Raw genomic sequence first — 23,953 nt, 5'->3', positions numbered from 1 at the left:
CAAGAATACTTATTAAAAATTACAGCATCAACTCGAAGACAAAATACGCGCACACGCAAAACAAAACTAACAAACAGAAAGAAATCTAAGAACTTTACACTCATGGTTTTTCTTTGTGATTATATAATAAATGACATTATATAATCTCACTTCTACTTTTGATAGGCCCTACTAATTCATAAATCTTACAGTTTACAAACCTCCGCGTTGTTGGGAAAAGATAACAAACAAGTCCCAATCTTTCTTAAAGTTGGTCAAAAATTTCTCCTTTATCAGAATAGTCAATTTATCCATCTCAGCTGTTCATCAGCCCTTCTTTTTGCATTGGGATAAATAATTCCTTCCATTTTTGAGTGTAAATGATTATTGTTGCAGTTATTATATATATTGTAATAATCTTCCAGGTTTGCTTTTCAAATGGTCGTTCTGCATTCTCAAAAGATAACACTCTGGTCTCATTATGAATTGAACAATTTCTTCCAGCATCTAATGTATTTGAGCCCAGCCTTTCTAATCCTTTCCACAAGACAATAAAATGTCACAACGTTGTGCACATATTTTCAGCATTTATTACATATGCCTTTATGCATCTTGTAAAGTCTCTCTGGTGTCCAAAACAATGATTTTTTGAATACATACCACAGTGCCTTTTGGAACCTTCTAGAGTTCTAAAGGATTCTTTTTGGCGGTAGCTCTGCCCATCATCGCAATCGTATATATGTAATTGATTGCCTCAGATTGAACCCTAATTTTAAGATGGCATCTTTTTAATAGTGGAACAGTTGGCTGCTTTTGCTGCTGGAGTTAGGCAGATGCTGGAGGATGTCCAAGAACGCCTAGTGTACAGGACACACATCTATATTCAGACTGACATTGCTGGTTACAAACCTGCCCCAGGTGATCTTGCGTATCCTGCTAAGTTGGAAATGATGGAGGTAAGAGTTTTGCCATTTGTTTGATTTTGAATGAACAGACACCCCTGTGTAACTAGTCCAGTTCCATTTAAGCAAAAGGAAATGTAATGTAACCAGCTGAAGACCAGGATTTTAAACTAGATTTGGCAATGGAACAGATAGCTCGGTGGCTGTTGTAATTAAAGATTGGTTTATTGTTTATAACAATTTCTATTTGACATTATTCTAAAGTAGTTGAAGTTAGAGTATATATTGTCGAAGGCTTTCATGGCTGGAATCACTCAGTTCTTGTGGGTTTTTTCGGGCCCATTGATTAGCATACAATGGGCTGACAGTGCCTGGAGCAAACTCTTCTTGAAAGATGATTAGATGTCCATGTTTGTGGATTTCAATGGCTTCTCTGTGTAGTCTGACCTGGTGGTTGTGAGAGTGGTCGAGCATTTTGGTGTTCTCAAATAATCAGCCATAGCAGAGCACCTGATGAACCAACCTGGACACAGCATTTTATTTGAGAACACCAAAATGCTCGACCACTCTCACAACCACCATGTCAGACTACACAGAGAAGCCATTGAAATCCACAAACATGTGGACAATTTCAACAGAAAGGAAGAAACCATGAAAATGAACAAAATCTGGCTACCAGTATTAAAAAATTCTAAAATTGCAACAGCAAAACAGCAGGGAGAAAAACAGGCAGGGACATCTAATCACCTTTCAAGAAGAGTTTGCTCCAGGCACTGTCAGCCCATTGTATGCTAATCAAGGTGGTCAGTGGAAAGACTCACACCCAGCCCAACTTACAAAAGCCCTTTGTCTCACCCTGGTCATTCCACAGATATATAAACCCCTTTTTTCCCATTTCCAGCAGACCTCACCTCTGAGGATGCTTGCCATAGATGCAGGCGAAACGTCAGGAGAAATGCCTCTAGAACATGGCCATATAGCCCGAAAAAACCCACAAGAACTTAGAGTATATATATATATTTAAAGAATTATTCTTAGCTAAGCTGTGCCTATGCTGGTTTCCTTTTTGGATTTAAAGATGTAAGCATCCCTTTAACCTCAGGGAAAGATGTTACTTTCAGTTAAGAAGGCCCAGTGTCCACACGTATCTCCCTCTATGAACCACCTTGGAGGTTAAGATCTTCTGGGGAGGCCCTGCTCTCGGTTCCACCTCTTTCACAGATGTGATTGGTGGGGGCGAGAGACATGGCCTTCACAGTGGTGACCCCTTGGCTATGGAATTCCCTTCGCATTGAAATCAGATCGGCTCCCTCCCTCCTGACCTTTAGAAAGAAATTAAAAACTTGGCTGTGGGACCAAGCCTATCAGTGAAATAAGTGGATATGAAATAATTGCAATCATGATTGGAATAGCTTCTGGACTTTGTTTTTGGATTTGTGTGGTTTTAATAATTGGTTTTAATGCATAGATGTCTTTTTCAACTTTTATGGTTTAAATTTTATGCTTATTGTTTTTACGCATTTGTTCATATGACTTGTTGCCACTTTGTAAGCTTTCTCACCTGCGGGGTGAGAAAGACGGGGTATAAATATAGTTAGTAAATAAATAGATAAATAAAACCACTTTTTCTTATGGCCATTAATGATCACATGCTTTTGGAACTGGTTGATTTTCAACTATCTTCTTCCAAAAGTCATGATCAGATTGGAGATGGCACATTCAATATGATCCTAGCTTCCTCATTCTTGGCGTGCTAATTTTTTAAGAAAGGGCACAGTGTTTATACACGGCTTCTTAAACTGTGGGTCCCAACCCCAAATGGGGTACCTTTAGCTCAGTGTTGGGTTCCAAAAATGTTCTTAATATTAACTAGTGGCTGTTTTAGACATTTACACAAATATGTTGTGCAGTATTCACAGTGGACTCTGCAGAAGATGCTCCATCTGTACTTCATAAAAAGAAAAACCACCCTGTTTAGGAAGGCTTGCAAATACAGTGATACATTGACTTAAGAGTTTAATTTGTTTTGCCACCGAGCTCGTAACTAAAAAAAAGCCGAGTATAATTAAACATAGTAATAATAATAACAGAAAAAAATTAAAAAATCTATAAATAGCAATAACTTCATTGGGCCAACTCCAAAACATAGAAGACACTATGTAAGCTTTTACTGGCTTCTTTGTCACATAAAGATATTTAAAGACATATAGTACATGTAATAATTGAATGAATTGGTTGTTTTTTTCTGGCAGCAAATTGCTCAGAGCTTAAAAGATGAAGAGAAGAAGTTGCCTGCAGATGCTGTGCAGGTGGATGATCCAAAAACCTACAATGTGGTTAAACTTGGTATGTTTATATGTGTATGTTTTCATTTGTACAGTGTAATTTATGCATCTAAAACCTTTCAAATGATAGAATATTTACCTATGGCTTTAAGCATTCGAAGAGCACTCAAGAAAAAAGCAAAGTATTTAATATATATTATGTTGCAAATATTAAATATTTTCAGTAAGGATTGACTTATTGATATTTTTAGATACCTAATACTGCTCAGGAGAGTGGCAACTATTTAAATGCAAGTATGTCAACATACGAACCATGTTGGCTTTCAGAATGATCATAGTAGGTGTAAGAATAGTGTTGGAATGCATATATAATTGGTTATCATGAAGATAAATGTAGTATAATACTATGGTCACTCTTATATGTGGAGAAGAGGTGAACTGTGATATATCCATTCTGTATCTTAGACACGTGGGAATCCAGTAACCCCAGACATCAGACTACAATTTCACCTGCTGATCTCCATGGAATGTGGTATCCTACTGTCAGAAGGACACTTGTGTGTCTCTCCAAGCTTTACAGATGTATTGATGTATGTATTGAACACATATTGTCATGTCTGTATTGCGATGTCTGCTTTTAACAGTTAGTTTGGTGGCTTGCAATCCAAAGCCTCTGGAGGGTCAAAGCTGCTACAGTAAAAAAGGAAAGTGTATTTATTTAGTATACATTTTTACTCTGTTCTTGTAATTTATTTTGGAATGAGTACAGAGAATAGACATTAAATTCCTAACTCCCCCCTGGATCACATAAATTTAGGATTACAAAAAGGAGTTGAAATACTACACAGTATCTTCTGTGACTTGAGAATAAGCAGGATGTATTACTGCTTTAAATAAACCATATAATGATGGTATAAAATGAGTTGAACACAGTTTAACTCAGTTCCATTTTGAAATAAATGCAACAAAATTAAATAATGATTAATTGGTTGAGTCTCAGTGGAAGTTAAGCTTACTTCTCCTAGATCCAACTGTATTTTTCTTTTTCCCTTTTCAAATTGTGAAATATACTATAAGATCCCCTTCCCAAGATATCTGTGGTATCTGAAGTTTCATTTATCTGCCTCTGACAAAATATATCAATCAATGTGGATGGTTTATGTTCAGATTTTATGTCATTATGCAATTTTGTTTGATTATGTTTGGTTTAATGTATTGATGTTAGGTTGTAATGTTGTTTTTATATGTAGGTCTTTTTAATATGTTGGTACAAGTTTGTTCTATGGAGGCACTGAATGTTTGCTGTTGTATATTGGAATGTACCCTAAGTCCCCCTTAGGAGATAGGGTGGAATATAAATAAAGCATTATTATTATTTGAAATATAACAAGATTAGTACACAGCAAACAAGGTCACTATGCTGGCTGTTGTATTGGATCACATGTCAGGCACTTCCCAAGTGTCTAGGACTCTGTGATGTATCAGCTTATAATGTGTGCAGATCCCAGTAGGGTGGCCTTTTGCAGCATATTATTATTACTGTCATCATCATCATCATCATCATCATCATCATCATCATCATCTCTAGGCATATTCTAGATCTTCTTGCACAATTATATGGTATTTTGTGGCCAGAAGTCCTTAATTTCAATGGCTTCCCCTATTATTGTATATCCAAGCAAAGCCCATGAACATTTTTGTGTATCTTGAGGTTACTCAGGGTTGTATAGCAAGAACAGCAAAATGAAGATGCATGCGGTGTAATTGCTTTAGTGCAGATGTGTGTAACTTTAGAGCAGACATGGGATAACTTCGGCCCTTCAAGTGTTTTGGACTTCAACTCCCACAATTCCTAACAGCCTCAGGCCCCTTCCTTTTCCCCCTCAGCCACTTAAGTATGAGGCTGTTAGGAATTGTGGGAGTTGAAGTCCAAAACACCTGGAGGGCCAAAGTTTGTCTATGCCTGGTTTAGAACTTCTGAGAAGGTCTGGCAAGTGGTTTCTTATTCTGGGATGTGGGGCTGAGGAGCAATGGGGAAGATGGTGTAAAAATTGGGAAAGGACTCAGGAACTCAAAAGGAATATGGCACGAAATATTGTGATTGGCCTATGGGTCGTATTTTACTTCTACTTATCATGTTAAGTGAGGAAACAGTAAGAAAAGGGGCTTTAGCTTTATGAAAGTGTGTCTTGCTTTTTTCTCTCTCCTCAGAAAGCAGTCTTTCAAGGATTGTCACAGGAAGCCTTATCTGCCTGTATACAGTCATTGTTAGCAGCTGCAGAGTCCATCACTAAAAATAAGGTTAGATAATGTTATTTTCATAGAAAGTATGCAATAATATTTTATATAATGGTTGCAAAATGCTTTGCTAACTAGTGTAATAATTAGCTAGCTTTGGGACCAAGCTTTTGACAAGTGATTGGAACAGTGCAATAAGTGACTATGAAACAATGTGATTGACAAATGGAATGGCCCTAGATTATGTTTTTGTTGGTGTGATTTTAATAGTTGTTTTTAATAATTCATGTTTTAATTGTTTGGTTTTAAGCATGTAGTATGTAACTGTGTAGCCTTTGTATATATCTAAAATTTCTGCCTATGTGTTTTGATCTGTGTTTTTATTGAATAAAATATATTTTTTAAAAGAAACCAAATCAGAGAACTAAACAAAATCCTTTTTTGAGAGCATTGTTATCTTCAGTAGTCTAAATCAACTGAAAACACTTTAAATAGAGTAATTCAGTGGTAAAGGACTCCAAACGGCCTTAATGCAGTTAGAGAATATAGGATAAGTATTCATTTTGCAGAAGTCTCTGTCTATCATCAGTTGTTTTCACGTTACTTCTATGTGTGCAAGAAATGCACAGATAGTTTAATGGAAAATTGAAGGTCTGTTTAGAATCGGCTACAAAACAGATTAAAGTATTTTATAAGTGGCCAAACTAGTGGTTTGCCTTTCTTATGACATTCATTATTTTTTATACTTCAGACCCAGATAGATGGACAGCTTTTCTTAATAAAACACCTTTTGATTCTTCGTGAACAAATTGCTCCATTCCACACTGAATTCACCATTAAGGAGATTTCTTTGGATCTTAAGAAGACCAGAGGTACGGAAGTGTTCTGAGTGATGAATTAGTCCAGCTATGCAGTTGGAGGCCAAATTTCACAGGGGAAGGGGGATAACCTTTACAAAGATCTAGGACTTTTAGTCACAGTCGTCTGGTATGTGGTATCTAAGGGGCCAGTTACTTTCCACCTCCAATTTGTGGCATCACTTTTAATCTTTAAAGCTCTATACAATACAGGACCTGGTTATTTAAGGTCTAGATGAGGGAGAGGGCCTTCTCTGTGGTGGCCCCTCGGCTCTGGAACTCTTCCTAGGGGGATCAGACAGGCCCCTACTCTCTCCATTTTCCGCAAGGAATTTGACTAAGCGGTTCTCTTGAGAATTATCCCAACCTTATCTAAGCTCCAGCACTTTAGTTGGCCCCTTCCTGTACTTATGACACTTAATGGCCAACCCTGGCAACTTAGCCCTCTGACTATTTCACTTTCCCTCGGCTCTCCCAAGGAGTCATTGCACTTACTCTGAGTCCAAACCCAGTTTCAAATTGGCCAGCCAGGGTATTTTTATGATGTTAATTGATTTTAATGTTTTTATTATTTGTTTATATTGATTGTTTTTACTGTGTCTGTTTTATTCGTATTCCTTGGGCTTGTCCCTCTATAAACCGCCCTGAGTCCCTTCAGGAAGATAGAGGCAGTGTATAAAAATAAAGTTGAAGTTGTTGTTTTTGTTGTTGTTGTTGTTGTTGTTCTTCTTCTTATTATTATTATTATATAGTCTGTCTTCTTACTAACATGCCTAGGTATTACTCAATATTATCCGATGTTAAGATCTGATATCCCTGTGATTATCTCTTCTATATGGGAAGTGGGCAAAATGTGGTTCCTGAACCCCCAAAGTGGCTAGACCAGCAGTCCTCAAATATTTTAAAGAGAAGGCCAGTTCATGGTCCCTCAGACTGTTGGGGGTGGCGATGGCAGTTGGTGTTGTTGTTGTGTATGCTTTCAAGTCCTTTCTGACTTAGGGCAACCCTAAAGCAACCCTATCACAGAGTATTCTTGTCAAGATGGCCTGTGGACCATCGTTTGAGGACTCACCTGTTCTAGACTTTTCTGTAATTGATTCCCCCTCCCCACCCATGGACATTCACTGGAGCGATTTTTTATTTGGAAATTAATCAAAAGTTCCAAATCTACTTGCAAACGTGGTGGTTTGACACCTCTCCTCCCCAAGAAAAAAACAGAAAAAGATTAAAAAAGCCAAAATGGCAACTGGAAGTAAACTCACTTCTGAAACAGCATTTGTGGTCTTACCAGGTGAATGCGATGAAGGGGAATAGCTCCCACCTCCCCAGAGTTGGCCATACTAGATATTATTCAATAATTAGCAGAGGATTTTAGTGATATAAGTATGAATTATTTGAATAGCATAATTAAGGACACAAGGAAATTATAAACTGTACACTAACAGATCATATCACATGGAAGAAAATATTTGCATTTGACTGTTTCTTGAGAATCCATATAAATTCCATTTTAGTTTATCTGCTTTAGGAGTGCAGAAGAGTGTAAAAAGTAAATAATTATATATGTGAATATTCATGGAGGAATATTAATTCAAATGGTTCTGTTTTCACAGATGCTGCATTTAAAATCCTGAATCCAATGACAGTTCCACATTTTTTTAGACTGAGTAGCAATAATGCGCTGATACAGTTTTTACTGGAGGTAAAGGCTATTTGTTTAATGGACTGGAATGTTCTATTTTTGTAACACCGCTATTTCTGTAGATACAAAGAGATAATTATTGTCTCTACATTCCAGGGTACTCCAGAAATCAGAGAACATTACATCGACTCTAAGAAGGATGTGGATCGACACCTCAAGTTCGCCTGTGAGCAGTTCATTCAGCAGCAAACTAAGCAACTTGTAGAACCTCTGGAAGAATTCCTTGCAAAGGTACCAAGATTTTATAGATTACCAGTGGTCTGTCTCAAACTGCCAAGTTTTATGTTTTTTTTTTTTAAATACAAAGAGAAACACAGTTTCTCTAAATATATTCATTGTAGATGTCCAGGAAATTTTGAGAAATAACTGTTCAGGACTTGGAAACTTACAGCTGAGCCTTTGGTCTCTCTGCTTTAGCCAGGGCAACCTACTTTTTTTGTGGTCGTGTCAGGAGCAACTTGAGAAACTGCAAGTCACTTCTGGTGTGAGAGAATTGGCCGTCTGCAAGGACGTTGCCCAGGGGACGCCAGGATGATTTGATGTTTTTATCATTCTTGTGGGAGGCTTCTCTCATGTCCCCGCATGAGGAGCTGGAGCTGATAGAGGGAGCTCATCCGCCTCTCCCCAGATTCGAACCTACTGCTCTGCTACTATTCTGATGAGTCAACAGTTGTATGTAACCAAATCAACTAGTCGCAGTGGTTCTCAACCTGGGGTCCCCAGATGTTTTTGACCTTCAACTCCCAGAAATCCTAACAGCTGGTAAACTGGCTGGGATTTCTGGGAGTTGTAGGCCAGAAACATCTGGGGACCCCAGGTTGAGAACCACTGAACTATGGAGCTGTGACTGGTTGACTGGTTGCTTCCTGCAGAGTGGTAGGATTTTGGTATTCTGCATGAGGGATGCTCAACTGTGCACGAATGCCCAGTTTCTCTAAATATATTCAGATTTTCCGGGTCAGGTGAACTGCTTCCAGGGGCACCAAAGGAATTTGTAAATTTAATTTCTGGACCTAAGCTCTGAGACTTTTTGGAGACCAATAAAGGTTCCAGGAGATGGGAGGAAAGCATATGTTGTCTCCTCCTTTAAAAAATGGGGAAAAGTGAATCTTAGGAACCACCAAGCATTTATCTTTACATCAATACCCAGAAAGATTTTAGAATAGATAACACTATGTAACAAAATTTTGAAATAAATATTTGTTCCTGGTTTAAAAGTGTTTTTTCATGTTTAATTGTACAGTACTTACTTTGAAAGTAGTTGTTCTGCTCCAGAAACTTGGTTTTTGTGTCTGCCACAAACTGTATTGAATTGATTGAGACTCTTACGAGATATTTATTAAAAAACTATAGCAAAATGTTCAAGATGTCCCACAAAAACAAAGTTTTTGCAGTGTAATAAACTTTTTCCATGCTTTTATGATAGAATCAATTAGGAAATGACATTTATAACCTAGGAACAAAAATCATGTTCCTTAGTGTAATTAAACATTAAACAATCATTCCTTAAACACTTCAGAGGAATGTTAGTTTTGCAAAGATCAGTAGTGTATACCTTTCTCAAAAACAATTATCACTAAACTAATCATATATCTTAAAATACTGAAGTTTTAAAAATATGTTTCTGAGACTCTGTGAATACTTTACAAGCACTATATAACTTGTAAGTAGCATTTATTTTGTATATTCTGTGTTTTTAACCTTATTATTTCAGGTATCTGCTTTGAAGACAGTGGCTACTCAAAAGGGTCCAAAATACAACCTCTCCCTGCAGCCTTGGGCACAACCAGGTATTTTGAATAGCCAGATTTAAATGGTTAAGTCTATGACATTTAACTAGATCCTAGATTGTGGGCTTTGTCTTTTTAAACCTTTGAGGCCAGGGCTGGTCAGCCTTTCTTCTATCAAAGACTGCATGCCGATGGGGATACTCTGTGAGATGTTAGCAGGGGCTGAAATCAGGCCTGGGCAAATCAATAGTAAAATTATGCAGCACCAATCTGTCCCTCTCTTTCGGCAGTTTAGAAGCCAAGTTGCAAAATCTGCAATAATAAACAGTCCAAGGTCAAGAAGCCAAAAACCGGAATGATATCCAAGGAGTGAAGAAAGGGAGGGAGCAGTTCAAAGGCCATAAATCCAAAATGTTCAATAGCAGGATCTGCTAGTCATGAGATGAACTAAAGTTGCTTTCAGTACCAGCCAGGGAGATGCTAGTTTGCTTTTAAAAAGCTTCAGCTCAGTCAAGGTCCACATGCCCAGTAATAGTTAGACAGCACTTCTCATAGCTGGGGACACATAGCCTTTCACTGTGTCTCAAAATCTGTGTCAAATGCTTAATTCAACTTTGCTTGCAAAGACTTGGAAGTCTTTCCTTTAGCTTCCCTTCTTGCTGAATTGAAGGAGGACTCTGCTGCTTTAAATCTTCATTTTCTGAGGAAGATGAACTCTCCGGGGGAGCATGACATTACAGCCCTCCTCAGAGAAAAAGAAACCTGGTTTACTAGAATAACATTAGCAGACCATGAGCATAATAGAATTGTAGAGTTGGGAGAGACCACAAGGGTCATCCAGTCCAACCCCCTTCCAGTCAGAAACACGTAAGCAAAGCAATCGCAAGAGATGGCCATCTGAATCCCCTTCCTTTTCCAACTGCTCATTATAGAGTATATATATATATATATATATATATAAAAATTGCCAACCCTAGAGGACTTTTCTCACCATTGTGTTGCAATTTGTGTTGCTACTGATAGGTACTGTTATCTTTACTTATCTCCTTACAGAATTCATTTTAGTCAAGGAGCAAACATTTTTTTATCTTGTTATTGTCCGAAATTACTTGATGCAGGCACTTTGTAAAGCTAAGCAGGCTTAAATTGTATGTTGTCGAATATTTTGTAATTATGGATAAATTGCATTGTCAGATCAAGTTGAAATATTTTGGATAGTTAGAAAAGAAGGATATGTTAAGAGAAAAGGCATTATTTGTTTGAAATTTATTTCCAGCAAAGATCAGCGACATGGTATCTTCAACATACAGGACAATAAAAACAAAACTCCCATCAACTTTACAGAGTATGTCCCTGTATTTATCCAATAAAGACACAGAATTCATTTTGTTCAAGCCAGTAAAAGTAAGTATTTTGGTAGCATTCGATACAATAATTTATTCATGTGTTCTACATGCACTTTTTCAATTCAAAAGACAGTTTATCTGTCTAGGACTAAACCCCATTCAGGCGTTGCCACACTTTCCTAAACACAAGAGCAGAGGAACATCTAGACCTGGCATTCTTTATTTTTTTCTTTCCTCCTAAGGAAACATGTCTGAAGAGGAGATTTTTTTCCCCATGAAGGTTTTCTATGCAAGTGGGTTCCATACTGGCTTCAGATATAAAAGGTGAATGGGGCTGGTAACTCCTTTGCTTCTGTGTTCAGGAATGTTGGTGGGTTATTTTTGAACAGTGTGCTTATTTCATCATTGCGGTCTGTAAACTTTTTCTGAAGTGATTTCAAATCAGCCCTCCACATTTGTGGATTTGTTGCTCGTGTTGTTGTTGTTAGTAGCTTCTAGGGACACTGCAGCAGTTAGTTCACATCACCATATACCAAAGTCTACTAACTACGGAAAATTGTATATTCCTCCCTTCCTGGCATACAGCTATCTCAGAGGCACTGAGAGATAGTTGGCGCCTGGAGAGATGGCATTCCTTCGAGCACCTTATTAGGCAGCCCTGGAAGTAAAGGCAAGGGCATGACCTGGACTGGAGGATAAGAGCAGGAGCGTGCAAACAAAGGGAGCCCCAATCTCTCTCTTCTCTTTCCAAAGGGGGTGGGAATGAACACCTGGCAGGAGCACCAGACAGATTGCTCATTTTCCTGGAAAGGAGTTAGGTCTGCTGTTTCAGTGACAAATTCAAATTGTGCCACTTGTTTCACCTAATTTTGGGGAGGGGGAGTACATAACCCTCCACACTCTGGGAACAAGCTCACCCAACCCATGAAGAAACAGTGGTGGCAGTGACTGCCTTCTGTTCTCTCTGCCTTGGCTGGGAAGCCCCAATTGAACTGCCGGAGAGAGAGAGAAAGGTGTGGCATTGCTTCCCTCAGGATATCCCAGCCCATACTTAGTTCTCAGAGCTTACTCTTATGTTGAGAAAGCCTGAAAGAGGCATCTATTCCCTCTTCTCTGTCTATCAGCATCACAGGGCACCACCAATTTTTTTCACCCAAGAATTCCACCAGTGTGGTGGGGAGAGTAGTAGGAATTGGTGCTTCCTTTAAGTCAGGCCTGCACAACATATAGTTTATAGTCTAGATCTGGTTACTGAAGGGATTTATTTTGGCCCCTAGAGACTCCAAAGGTCAATTTCGGGAGTTTGGTTGGCCTTGAGTTTGCTTGGCTAGTGTCATTAGAGACGGAGCCCCTCTCTGCAGCTGAAGATGTCACTCACTCCCTTGCCCAGTCCTTAACTCTGCCCCCACCTGGAGTTGCTGACTGCAGATGCTACCGTGCACTTTGGAGAAATGTGAATTGAGGTAGGGGAGGCCTAGGTGTAGAGCCAGATTGGATTTCTGGGGGTTTAATGGCAGGATGTCTCTGTGTGTGTCTGTTTAAAGAGTAGCCTAGGGCTTCAGGGGCTTTTGAAATGGCGGTCTTTAGTCTTCATGGTCTTCTGTTGGGAGGGCTTGGATTGTGTCTTCCTGCCACTCTATGATTCTATGAGACCATGATGGGAACAAGTAGGAGGTGGGCATGAGTCCATTTCAGGCACATGAATCATGCTACGATCTGGACCCTTTTATGTTGGAGGTACAGACCCCCAAAACACCCCATTGCGGTCCCCTCCCCCATTTTAGGAGAAAAAAAGGGGAGCCAACAAATTATATTTTGCCACTTGAGGCATGAAAAGTGTTGAAGGTGCATTACGTCCTGCAGTATCAAATATTCCACCAAGATTTAATTCTTTATGTAAAAATCAACAAGTATATTCATTGTATTAGTATGCTTATTGGATTTCACCTTTAATAAATGGTAAAATTACATGTATTTTACCATTTATGTATGGTAAATGTATACCAAATAATTGTTTTAAAATACATTTATTTACTATTTAATATCAGCAGATTTTTATTTGTATACCTATTTTATATACCGATAGAAATGCATTATTTAAAACTTGTACCACTTACTTGGTAAACTTGAATACGTTTTTAGGTTATCTTACTGTTTACATGTTGATAATTAGTCGGAAGTGACTGAACAAATAAACAACACAAATATATATACATACACAAAGCACATATACACAGACTGGGCCACAACGCGTGGCAGGGGACGCCTAATAATAAGTAAAAAGTTACATAAAAGTGTAATTAATTGATATTATTTGAAACATCCCCTTTTTACAATGTGTGTTGTTATTTTTCCCCCCAAAATAGTTTATCCATATCTATGCTTGGAAAGTGAAGTCCTGAAAACCTATATATGGCTTCAAATAGTTTGATCTAATATAATTTCACCCCTTCCAAGTTGTGGTGGTCTGCTTTAGGTTCCAGACTTATCCATGCGTCATATAGAAATCTGTAATTTTGGCCCCCAACCCTACCCTCAAATTATACGTGAGGTTAATGTATATATGGTAATCACATTTCAATTCTGTTGAAGCTCATTGATTTCAATGGCAATAAAATACAACTTATTTCAGAGTCATGTTAGTAATTTATGTATTTATGATTGAATGCTGATTTCTGAAGAGAATTTAAATAAAGTTTTCTTTCCTTACAAGAACAATATTCAGCAAGTCTTTCAGAAACTGCATGCTCTTTTGAATGAAGAATATAGTCAAGAAGATCTCCAGATCATTGCTTGCCCTTCGATGGAACAGGTACATAAATATAGCTCTTAATATTTTAAAGATGTTCGTTTTTATTTTAATCTTCCTTGTAAACCCATTTTGCACTTCATTATCCATTATGTTTAGACCTCAGTCAGTTGAAAGGAAGTGTGATTATTGAACTTGCTTCACATGAAAATGTAACTGAGTCTTAGTGAAGTCAGTGGAAGTTCTGAGTGCCCAGTAGCATTCATGGTCACAATACAGTGTGGATTTTGAGATGTGCTCACGGTGCACATTTCTCATCCTCATAGTTTAAATAAACGAGCTAGTTACTTTGTTGCAGGCAGTCACTCCTGAGTTCTCGAGTGACACCAGCCCAAGTAACATGACTTGAGATCAGGGACAACAAGAAGACAGGGAGCACAGAGTTTGCAGATACAGTTGGAGTCTTCCAACACTGTGATTTTACTCATGGGATGGATGTCTTTGGAGATTCTAATACAAATACTGTGTCTTTCAGGTAAACCTCCTGTTATCTGTAACAAAGTAGCCTGATGTCTTTTGAGAGGCCTTTGAACTGTGCATGTAGCAGTGAGGAAGACATAGACCATTGATTGGAAGTCAACAAGACAAGACTTACTATGCTGTCTTGCTCCTTTTAACTTAATCCAGCTGTTCTGCCATCACTTGTCCCAGAAGAAGGTGACCAACAAAACTGCTTTTATTTTATACTGTAAAGCAGAAGTACTGCTAAAGTTTCAGGACAAACTTCAGCTCTTATCACCAGTTTCTTTCTTGAGCAGAAATTCTCACTAGGAATTACATCCCAAGTGCTGCTCCAGTCCACATCTATTTACACATACGGTGAAAACATCTTTGAGGGGAGAATATGTTGATTCCAAATTGGAGGACCTATTTTAAAGAAATTGGAATCCAAGTCTCCTATTATGTGTCAGACTTACACCAGTTTGTACGCATACAATGTTTTCCACATTTCAGTAACATCTGCTGGAAGGCATCTTCACCTATATGTGGCAAATCCTGTGTTGCTGGCAATGAGTAGTAAAGGCAGATTATATTTCTCATTTGGGGCCATTGAGCTGTAATATTGGTGCACATGAGGGCTAAGTCTTGAGCACACTGAAAAATATGATGTTGATTTCTTTTTTATTTATCTTTCACAATTTCTTTAAAGATTCCACTATTTGTGACATTTGAGTAGTCTCTTATTCTGGAAATGAACTTGTTGCCATAAAAAGAACACGGTATGAGTACAGTACGTACATGGAACTCAAAGCTAATTTCAAAATTTTAACTAATCTCAAGAGTTGGGGGTCTTTCAGAATGTTGATATTTGTGGGATGGGAAATGCAATCAAACTGCCAAATCACAACAAGTTCATTAAATTGAGAAAACTTATTAAGTGGATCTTTCCCCCTCTTTCTCATTAATAGGTCATAACTTGAAGCATAACTGTGTGCACTGGGAAGCCATGATTGACAGTGACTTTTGTGCACACCTCAGTTCATGCAAGTCATTACATGTTCCTGATATTTCTCTCCCAAGCTGCCCATTGTAACCGTTTTGCAGCCAGGGAGCCAGAGGCTTGCCCTGGTTTGCTGAAAGTGGTACCAGGCTTTGAACCTAGGGTCAAATAACAAATTTGGATGTCAGGGACCCTCCTTGAATGGTGGTCTCAGCTCCCCCCCCCCTTTCCTTTCTTCTCCTCCAAGGCCACCTCTTCTGGTTGCATCCGAGAACCATAGTGCAAGACTGCAAAGTGGGGTCACTTTCTCCCTCTTGTGAATTAAAGAAATCACTTTCAGAGAATATACAGCTTTTGGTGGTATGCCCTTTTATAAATACTAGCAGAGTAATGGCTTTGAACAAAATAAATCTGAACTTATTTTTGGATGATGAACATGTAAAAATGAACAAATCTTTGTTAAGATTTCATAAGGGAAAATAACATGGCAAAATCTATGCTGAAATGGTCTCAATTTCTGAACAGTGGGGAAAGATGAGGCTGAAAGGGTTAAAATTTATGTTACGCTCTAAACAAGATTTTTTAATAAAATGATGAATCACTGATACATGATCACCCAGCGTCAGTCAGTCGCATGCATTCTTTTGCTCGGCTTTGTTAATTATTCTGTTTTGCTGTTTAGTGATTCAATGGCTCCAGTAATATTCATATTAATTTTGACTTACTTAATGATGATTAAAATTGGAGAGAGTGCAGAAGAAATCCAGAAAGAGCTCACTATCAAAATGATAGAAACTGCAAGGATGGGTTTGAATCTGATTCTCTTGAGGAGTTTTGGTGTAAAAAAGCAATTATTATACCAAAATCCAAAGAATCGCCTTGCTCTTTTCCACAACTTATTTATGTGAGCAAGGTTTTTTGCTTTGCTGATAATTAAAAAACAAGTCTAGGAATTGATTGAAAGTAAGTCCCCAAGGGGACTCAGGGCAGTTTATGCGTGTAGCTTTGAGCAATAATATTAGCCCCGAGATTACTCAACTTGTAAAGAAGATGCAAGCTCAAAAATCACATTGATGCAAAATGAAATTAATTTTCTATTAAAATGTTCAATTTATATTTAATAGTTCTCTTAATTCATGTCACTATTAAATTTAATGATATGTTAAAAGTTTTGATTAAAGTTTTTTTTAGTTTAAGAGTTTATTATTCTTGTACCTTGTGGTCCCTGGTCAAAAAAAGCTTGGGAGCCACTGCAGTAGAGGGAAACTGGCTGGAATGCAAAAAGATGTTTCCAAGGTATGTTGGAAATGTGAATGATGTGAGTGGACATTGTGGCTCCATCTATACTGCCATATAATCCAGTTTCTGAATCCAGTTTATCTGCTTTGAACTGGATCATATGCAGTGTAGAGGATAATCTGGATTCAGAAACTGGATTATATGGCAGTGTAGATCCAGCCAATATGTGGTGGTCACGTGAATAAGCTAAAAAGCATTGGGATATAATAATAATAACAATTATTATTATTATTTCTAGACCACACCCTCTCCCCAAGGGGACTCAGGGCAGTTTACATACATATAAAAAGGTAAACATTGGATGTTTCCTAACACGCAGGATTTTAAAGGTTATCCAGTTAAATCCAGAACAACTTCTTCGAGTCTTATGGCTGAGCAACTGGAAAGGAAACATAGAAACCTCCTACAAAAAAGGATAACAGAGCCAAGACTGTCATATGCATAGAGATGGAAGAACTCCACAGCAACCACCGTATGAGCTTGGGCTAATATTTATTAAATCATTTACACAATAGAACATGCTTTCAATTCAGTATTTTTATTAATTGCCAATAATAATCCACTGCAATGAGAAAACAAAACACGAATTGGTTCTGGTTTTGAAGTGTGTGAGCATGAATGCAAATGTGCATTAACTGAAAAATCCATATGGATAGCTAATACTGTGAAGCGCATTTTTTGCGGAATAGATTAGTCCAATCTTCTAATTGTAATGCCAGACCTAAATTCAGTTAACGTTGCTGCAGGTAATAAGAGTGCAAATCAAAAGCATTTTAAAAGTCCATTAAACACACACAAAGATGTCACTGAATGGGACTCTTATCCCATGCCTAAACCACAAGACCTGTCGGGAGCTATAAATATTTCCAGTGACATTTAAGCACTAACCATCCTTGGTTATGAAAATGTGAATTCTCCACCATCGTGAAAACAGTATTGTCTAGCTTTGTGTATTAACTTATTAATTTAGTTTATTAATTTATGTTTTGATAAGCTTTGTTAATTAAAGTGACTTAAAGTTGAATAATTATTTGATATTAAGTAAAAATGGGAAACTCCTCCTTTTCTCCTCTTAAAAAATCTTTCAATCTTTTTTTTTCAATATAAGATTTTTAAATCTATACAAAACCAAATGTACATATTTACAGTCATAATATTAAAGCACTTCATTTTTGGCTGTTTTGGGGTGGGGAGGGGAGTCAGCAATAGCAAAATCCTGGTATTTTGGATCCTTGCTAATAAACACACAAAAGGGAATGGCTAGCATCTAGACAGTGATTTAGTTGCCATGGCTGTCAGTGAAACTATAAAAACAGCAGCAGGAAAAAAGGCATTTATATTTTAAAAATCTTACTGTGGAGTCCCTTTTCTGTTTAAAACAACTATGAAGAAAGCAGTTTTATTTCACACCAAATTCCAATTTGTGAAAGTAACATTGAGGATCAGGTGGTTTACTTCTAAGGAACTGTATACAAGGGGTGCTTCAGTATTCATTCAAGGAGTTCAAAATGCAAGTAGCTTGGATACCAAATTACATCGACCGTTGCTTCTGGTTTGTTTTAAAGAGGCAGGCAATCGTTCCCTTTGCAACCCATTCTTTTAAAAGGCACATTCAGAAACATGTTGTCAGCATTTACACCGAAGTGGGAATGTTCCTTTGATGGAATCTAGTACCTTGTATGTGCGGTTGCATAAAGTGATGCTCAGTCAAAAGTGTGAGAACTGCAGAAAGAGGAAAGCAACTGCAATAGGAAGATTGTTTTGAGGGCAGTGGGGAGGTTGAATGTTTTCCCCAAATAAGGGCAATGAGCCAATTTGGCTTCTCTTGCTAATTGAGAGTCAAAGTAGGAAACCAGATTCTACAAGGCTTATGCAAAGTATCAATGCAATCTACACCCCCTCATTCTTAAAATAAACAACAAACCCCTGCAACTAGTTCAAAGGATAAGAAAAAATGAAGTGGCAGTAATTCTCTTGCTCAAGCAAAGGTAACACTTGCACAAGTTGGAAACATATTTGCTTTGGGGAGCTTGTATGGGTGCCGTTCTGACTTGATTTGGCCGGAAACATGCAATGTTGGACGTCTAAACTTCCCACAGGTAATCTGGATTAAAATCCCTATACACATAATTTTGCGGTTCAAAAGCTTAAGGATCATTTCTTTACATTCAGTGTTCCACTCGGTGGCCCTGACGTCTTTTCGGAGTCTGGTTATCCCTTCCCCTCTGTGCCTTTCCACAATCCAGTATTAAAACATCACTATTACTTTTAGTATATTTTTGTCAAAGCAAAGCTGTAGCCGATTAGCAAAGGGCTAATAGAATTGACAGCTGTATGACTAATAAAAATGTTAGATTCCCCAAACTCTGATAGGAATATTGCAAAAAGCAGCATGTTGGTAATATATCTGAATTGCATATTTTGCTTTAGGCAAATCTGGAGAGCAATACTTGACCACTTCTACCACACTGAGTGGGCATGCAGGCTAGGCTACATCTGCATGGCCCCATATTCTTTGCTCTAGGCCTATAGTGAAGAAGGGTAAAGTGCTGACCCTGGAGAAAAGAGAACTGTAATGTGGGAGAGGAAGTTGCCAGGAAATGGAAGCGTGACACCTGGAAGCCTGCTCACTTGCTTCAAATGTTGCATTAAGCCTGGACACATTTCCCTGAGGACTGGGATCCTCTGGGTGGGAAGAGTGAAGAGTTCATTGGGAGTGAGACTGAGATACCATGGGAATAAGGAGAGCTTGTTGACATGTAGTGACAAGGATGAAAATGTGCTCTTCGTGCTTGAGAATGTGCTCTTCACACTTGAGAATGTGCTCTTCCCTTCCAACCAGGTTCCCAGACACTTGCCTCCATTTTAAAAGGCACAGATTCCAAAGGAAGGGAACAAGATCTCCCTGAAATTTTGATAGGATAAGAGCGTAGCCTCAATGTCTACCAGCCGAGATGCAGTTTAAAAAGTTTGTAACACTCAAAATAAAAATAAATCCACCAGCTGTTCTCATTTTGTCCTGGCCACAAACACAAACATTGTTTCACCACATTCTGTTTCTTTCACTCAATGTCACTGTGAAGAGTAATATATAGGTACTGAATGAAAGCGAAGCCTCATCACATCATCCGCTGGAAAATAAAAACATACCCACACAGCACTGGAGAAGGCTTGACTTCTGTTTTCTCTGCACCAGCCAACTTCAAAGGGAGAAGTGAGCTTTGTGCCAATCTTGCCACATCCCATATCCACTTCTTTTCTCTCTCTTTCGTCGTTCATGAAATTCTTTTTTTTAAAAAAAAATCAAATCCACCTTTTTACATCAGTCTCCATCCTAATCTCTCTCTCAGTCTCTCTTGATAAAAGGAACAGAAAAAGAATGGCTTTTAAAGAGATATAAGTTTCACATAGTTGCCTGGGAAAGTACCAAATTGTTGTGTTCTTCTGGATGTGCCTATTGAAAAATAAAGCAAAAACATGCATATTAAAGATGGAGGACTTTAAGATTATCACCTTTACACACCAATGTCTAAACGCGATACCCATTCTTTGCAACCAGCTAGCACACATTTTCAATGCAAAAGATCCCTCAGGATTCAGTGCCCAGTAACTCCAGATAGAGCTGAGAAAGACTTCTGTCTGAAACCCTGCAATGCAGGCTATCACTGGGTCTGCACTTTTTGGATACTGCCAATGTATCTGTAAGTGGGTACTCTGCCCTCCATCCAGCAAACTCATTCTGCCACTGCTGCTGTCAGTGCCATGCAAGGGCCATAAGAATGATTACCACAGTTGAGCTTCCAGTAGTCAAAATAGAAACTCAGTGTGGAAACCTCTTCCTCGAAGGATATGGGGATGACAAAGATTTTTGGGAAGGGAGCATGAGAAGATTCATACCCAAAGGGGATACATACTTTCTTTGTCCTCACTGGAGCTGACATTAAACCCAGTTCTTCTCTCAGAGGGTACTGGGATACTGAGGGAGGCTTGAACTTCACATCAATCCCAGTGATCCTATGTAGCATCCACGGCAGTTAAGACCATCTGGAGATGGGATGCTGGGGAGATTTTAATTTTGGCCTCTTTGTTACTAACCTACATTTCACCCTCCCAGCAATCTGGATCATAAGCAATAAAGTGAAAGCCTTTTACTGAAACTGTGATGTGCATAGGAAGATATTGATATATTTGTGCATATATTCATTTCCCAGCTAAAGGGCATGTGGCTCTGAGAACCATGACATTTGCCTATTCTTGATGTAGGCTGGGACATCAGTTGTTCAGTGGCAAGAACTGAGCGCTAAAGGAAGTTGTGTCCTAAACTCGCATAGGGTTTGGCAGGAAACGGCAACAGCTTTTTTTGTCCAAACTATATGGGTTAATCTAGCCTGAGGTGCAGAACCAGTATCCAATAATGGAATGACTTCACATTCTCCACTTTCTGGACTCCTGACCCAAAGCAGGAATCAACAAGGAGGTGGCTGCCAAAAAATCTGACTGTCTGCCCTCTGAGGACGAGGCAGGCCATTCAGAGGTGGACATTACCTATCAGTCTTTACTCTCCCTGGAACCTGATGAATTTCCGAATGATGGGCTACCAGGCACACTTGGATCTGGCCTCATTTCACCCTCCCTTTCCAACTGTGACAGAGGACATACACATACATGGCAGCCCTGGCAAATCCCAGATATGATCAAGCCAGCGATGTAGTAAGGGTGAATGAGAAAAATTGAAGTACGTGGCAGCACAAAATAGTTTAAACATTTGGAAAGCTGCTCCTTAGGTTGGATGCCTGGAAAGCATCTTTTCTTTGGCATCTAACCTGAACTTTTCTTCCTTCTTCCCAACTCTAGGAAGAGGAAGGCAAGCCACGTGGAAGAAAGTCTCATGGGAAAAATGGTGCCTTCCAAATACACTGATGTTACAAGCCTCCAGTAAGCCTGGAGTGCCACTTCTTCTCCAGAGCTCTTTGGCAGTGGAATATGTTGCTTCAGAGTTTTTAAGCAGGGACTGGAAGGCCATCTCTCCGGAGTGCTTTGGTTTGTGTGTTCCTGCATGGCAGAGGGTTGGACTGGATGGTCCTTTTAGGCTCCTACAACTCTATGATTCTATACCTGGGAGTGCTGTACCTTCTTTCACCCAAAGTTAACAAATGAGATCCTCTGAAGAGGTCAGCCACAGATACAAGCAAAACGTCAGGAGAAAATGGTGCTAGGACACAGACATCCAAGGCCAGAAACCACAAAACACCTCGAGATTATATTTTTCTGTTAAAAAACCCCTACCTACCATTTAAAAAATCTTTAAAATGTTTTAATGGAAAGGTTTTGTGTGCTGCAGTGTGATTTTTGCAATCTGTGAGGGAGAGTAGCCTGGTTTTGAGCCAGGGGAGACATTTTCCACAAAAAGAAAGTAGTCAGAAGTTGGATTCAATTTTATAAAAAGGCCCACCTTTGGTCAAAACAGACGGGCCTCCTCCCACAACGACCAAAACTGTCTCCTCCTTGCTCCCACAGGGAGCGATTTGCGCGATGAGTTGCCATGGCTGAGTGGAGATTTGAATACTGACCTCTGGAGTCATAATAGTCAAACCACTATACCACACTGCCTCTCTACCAAAAATATCCTCTTTTAAAAATATGTCATTTGAATGACAGATTATCTACTCACCAACAAACCAACCGTCATCACACTTTTCCATGACGTCTATGATATCACCGTCTCTTAATTCCAGCTCATCATCATTTTGTGGAATATAGCTGTAGAGTGCCTGGTAGCTAAGTCTGGAAATTCAGAAAGCAGACGCAAGATGAGACAAAGAAATCAAACTATTCAGCTGTCAATTACTATAACTGCTGCCAACAAGTGCTCTCCAAAAGCAGAGCCAAAGATCCAAACTGGTGCCTAAATCTGCCTCAGGATTTACCATTATTATTTCTTTGGTTTGTATTTCCACAATACCACTTGTGCTGTGCTCTACACCATCGGATCTCAAACTGTGCTCTGCGGAGCCCTTTTCTTTCTTTCCATCCTTCTTTCCCCCCTTTCTTCCCTCTTTCTTTCTTCCCTCCCTCCTTTCCTAATTTCTATGCTTCCTTGCACTCCTTCTTTACTCCCTCCCTTCCCATTCTTTCTTTATTTTGCATTACAAAGAAAATACGTGCAGTGTGCATAGGAATTTGTTCATTTTTTTCCAATTAGTTCACACAAATATTCTCCATTCTTCTGCCACTGGTCTGGCCCATTTGTCAATTTTTAAAATGCAATGTGGCCCCCCGCCCAAAATTTTCTTGGAGCTTCATGATAACCCTTTCATTCAAAAAGGGCTCTATGGCTTTAAAAGTTTGAGAACCCTTGCTCTATATCATGACTTACTGAATTGCTGACTTACATCATGAAGTTCAGACTACATGACCAGGAACAAGGAATGAGGGAAATCATTCAGGAGGTAATCCAATAACATATGCCAATGTCCCATAGACAAAGTTCCCTATAATTTATTGGTCTACAATGTCAAAAACTACAGAAAGGAAACGTCTAATAGGATCTTATAGCCTATTATTTCTTATTTCTTGAGGGGTTTTTTTTGGAAGCAACAAACAAAACTTTGTCCAGATATTTAAGATGCCCAGCGAACCTGTTATAAATTCAACCAGAACCTAAAATTGATTGAATCCCACAGCTTATAGACTTCGTCCTCTTTAAGAAAAGCAATTCTTAAACAAGATACCACATTAAGTGCACCAATTCAAAAGAACTTACGTATTTTGTGCGGTATGATTCCTCTCGATGGTTGATTCCAGCAGTGGGACTTTGGGTGGTTGCTGGGAAATGATGAGAGATGATCTACTGTCACTAAAGGGTCCCTTGTGACAAGAGACAAGAGGCTGAGAAATTGTGCTGCAGTAATGAACGGATTTTTCAGCAATGTTTAAGATCTCATTGCAAACAGTTTCCTGGGTGGCAGGCATAGTATTTAATCCAAAGCGGGAGGGGGACTCAAAGGATAAGAAACAAGGAGAGGGAGAGGAGAGTCAGTAAGAGATGGACCCATCCAGAGGCATCGCATGGGTCCAGTAAGACAACAGAGTGGTAGAAAGGTCCAGGTAGAGATTCCAGCAAGTGTAGTGTAGAGGAAATCCAGGTTGTAAGCATGGAAAAATAGAGGCAAGATAACAGAAAGATTTGCTGATTAGTTTTAACATCAAGAGAGACTATAATTAGACCTCACATTCAGAAACACAAGGCTTGAGTAAGACTTTTCGAAACACAGCTCATACATGCACTCAAACTTGTTTACAATGTGATGTATCTTCAGCTACTCTATTCCTTCAACCAGAGCAGGGTTTCTTTTGGTTACAAGG

At 38.8% G+C, this 23,953-nt stretch overlaps 2 protein-coding genes across 17 annotated transcripts in view; one reads left to right on the top strand and one right to left on the bottom strand.

The window, feature by feature from the left end:
- Positions 1-15,901, top strand: part of COG3 (component of oligomeric golgi complex 3) — a 33,366-nt gene extending 17,465 nt beyond the window's left edge. Inside the window, exons 13-23 of the mRNA XM_060769357.2 lie at positions 775-935; positions 3,134-3,227; positions 3,632-3,756; positions 5,378-5,467; positions 6,156-6,276; positions 7,875-7,963; positions 8,060-8,194; positions 9,678-9,753; positions 10,970-11,097; positions 13,753-13,851; positions 14,324-15,901. Coding sequence (XP_060625340.2) covers positions 775-935; positions 3,134-3,227; positions 3,632-3,756; positions 5,378-5,467; positions 6,156-6,276; positions 7,875-7,963; positions 8,060-8,194; positions 9,678-9,753; positions 10,970-11,097; positions 13,753-13,851; positions 14,324-14,353 — 1,148 coding nt within the window. The 3' untranslated portion in view covers positions 14,354-15,901. The remainder of the gene's footprint in view (positions 1-774; positions 936-3,133; positions 3,228-3,631; positions 3,757-5,377; positions 5,468-6,155; positions 6,277-7,874; positions 7,964-8,059; positions 8,195-9,677; positions 9,754-10,969; positions 11,098-13,752; positions 13,852-14,323) is intronic.
- A 1,162-nt stretch (positions 15,902-17,063) lies between these two features.
- The window catches only part of SORBS1 (sorbin and SH3 domain containing 1), a 122,882-nt gene continuing 115,992 nt past the window's right edge, over positions 17,064-23,953 (bottom strand). For 12 of the 16 annotated variants that reach the window (XM_060769333.2, XM_067466920.1, XM_060769341.2 and 9 more), the window contains 3 exons: positions 23,352-23,587; positions 22,260-22,372; positions 17,064-20,042 (listed from right to left, as the gene is read on the bottom strand). In XM_060769333.2, coding sequence (XP_060625316.2) covers positions 19,975-20,042; positions 22,260-22,372; positions 23,352-23,587 — 417 coding nt within the window. In that variant the 3' untranslated portion in view covers positions 17,064-19,974. The remainder of the gene's footprint in view (positions 20,043-22,259; positions 22,373-23,351; positions 23,588-23,953) is intronic. The other 4 variants (XM_060769339.2, XM_060769349.2, XM_060769350.2 and 1 more) reach the window with 2 other exon arrangements.

Source organism: Anolis sagrei, chromosome 3 (assembly GCF_037176765.1).
Source record: "Anolis sagrei isolate rAnoSag1 chromosome 3, rAnoSag1.mat, whole genome shotgun sequence".
In the NCBI taxonomy this organism is placed as follows: domain Eukaryota; kingdom Metazoa; phylum Chordata; class Lepidosauria; order Squamata; family Dactyloidae; genus Anolis; species Anolis sagrei.
Note: the sequence above shows the minus strand (reverse complement) of the source record. Positions and strands in the feature narration are given on the sequence as shown.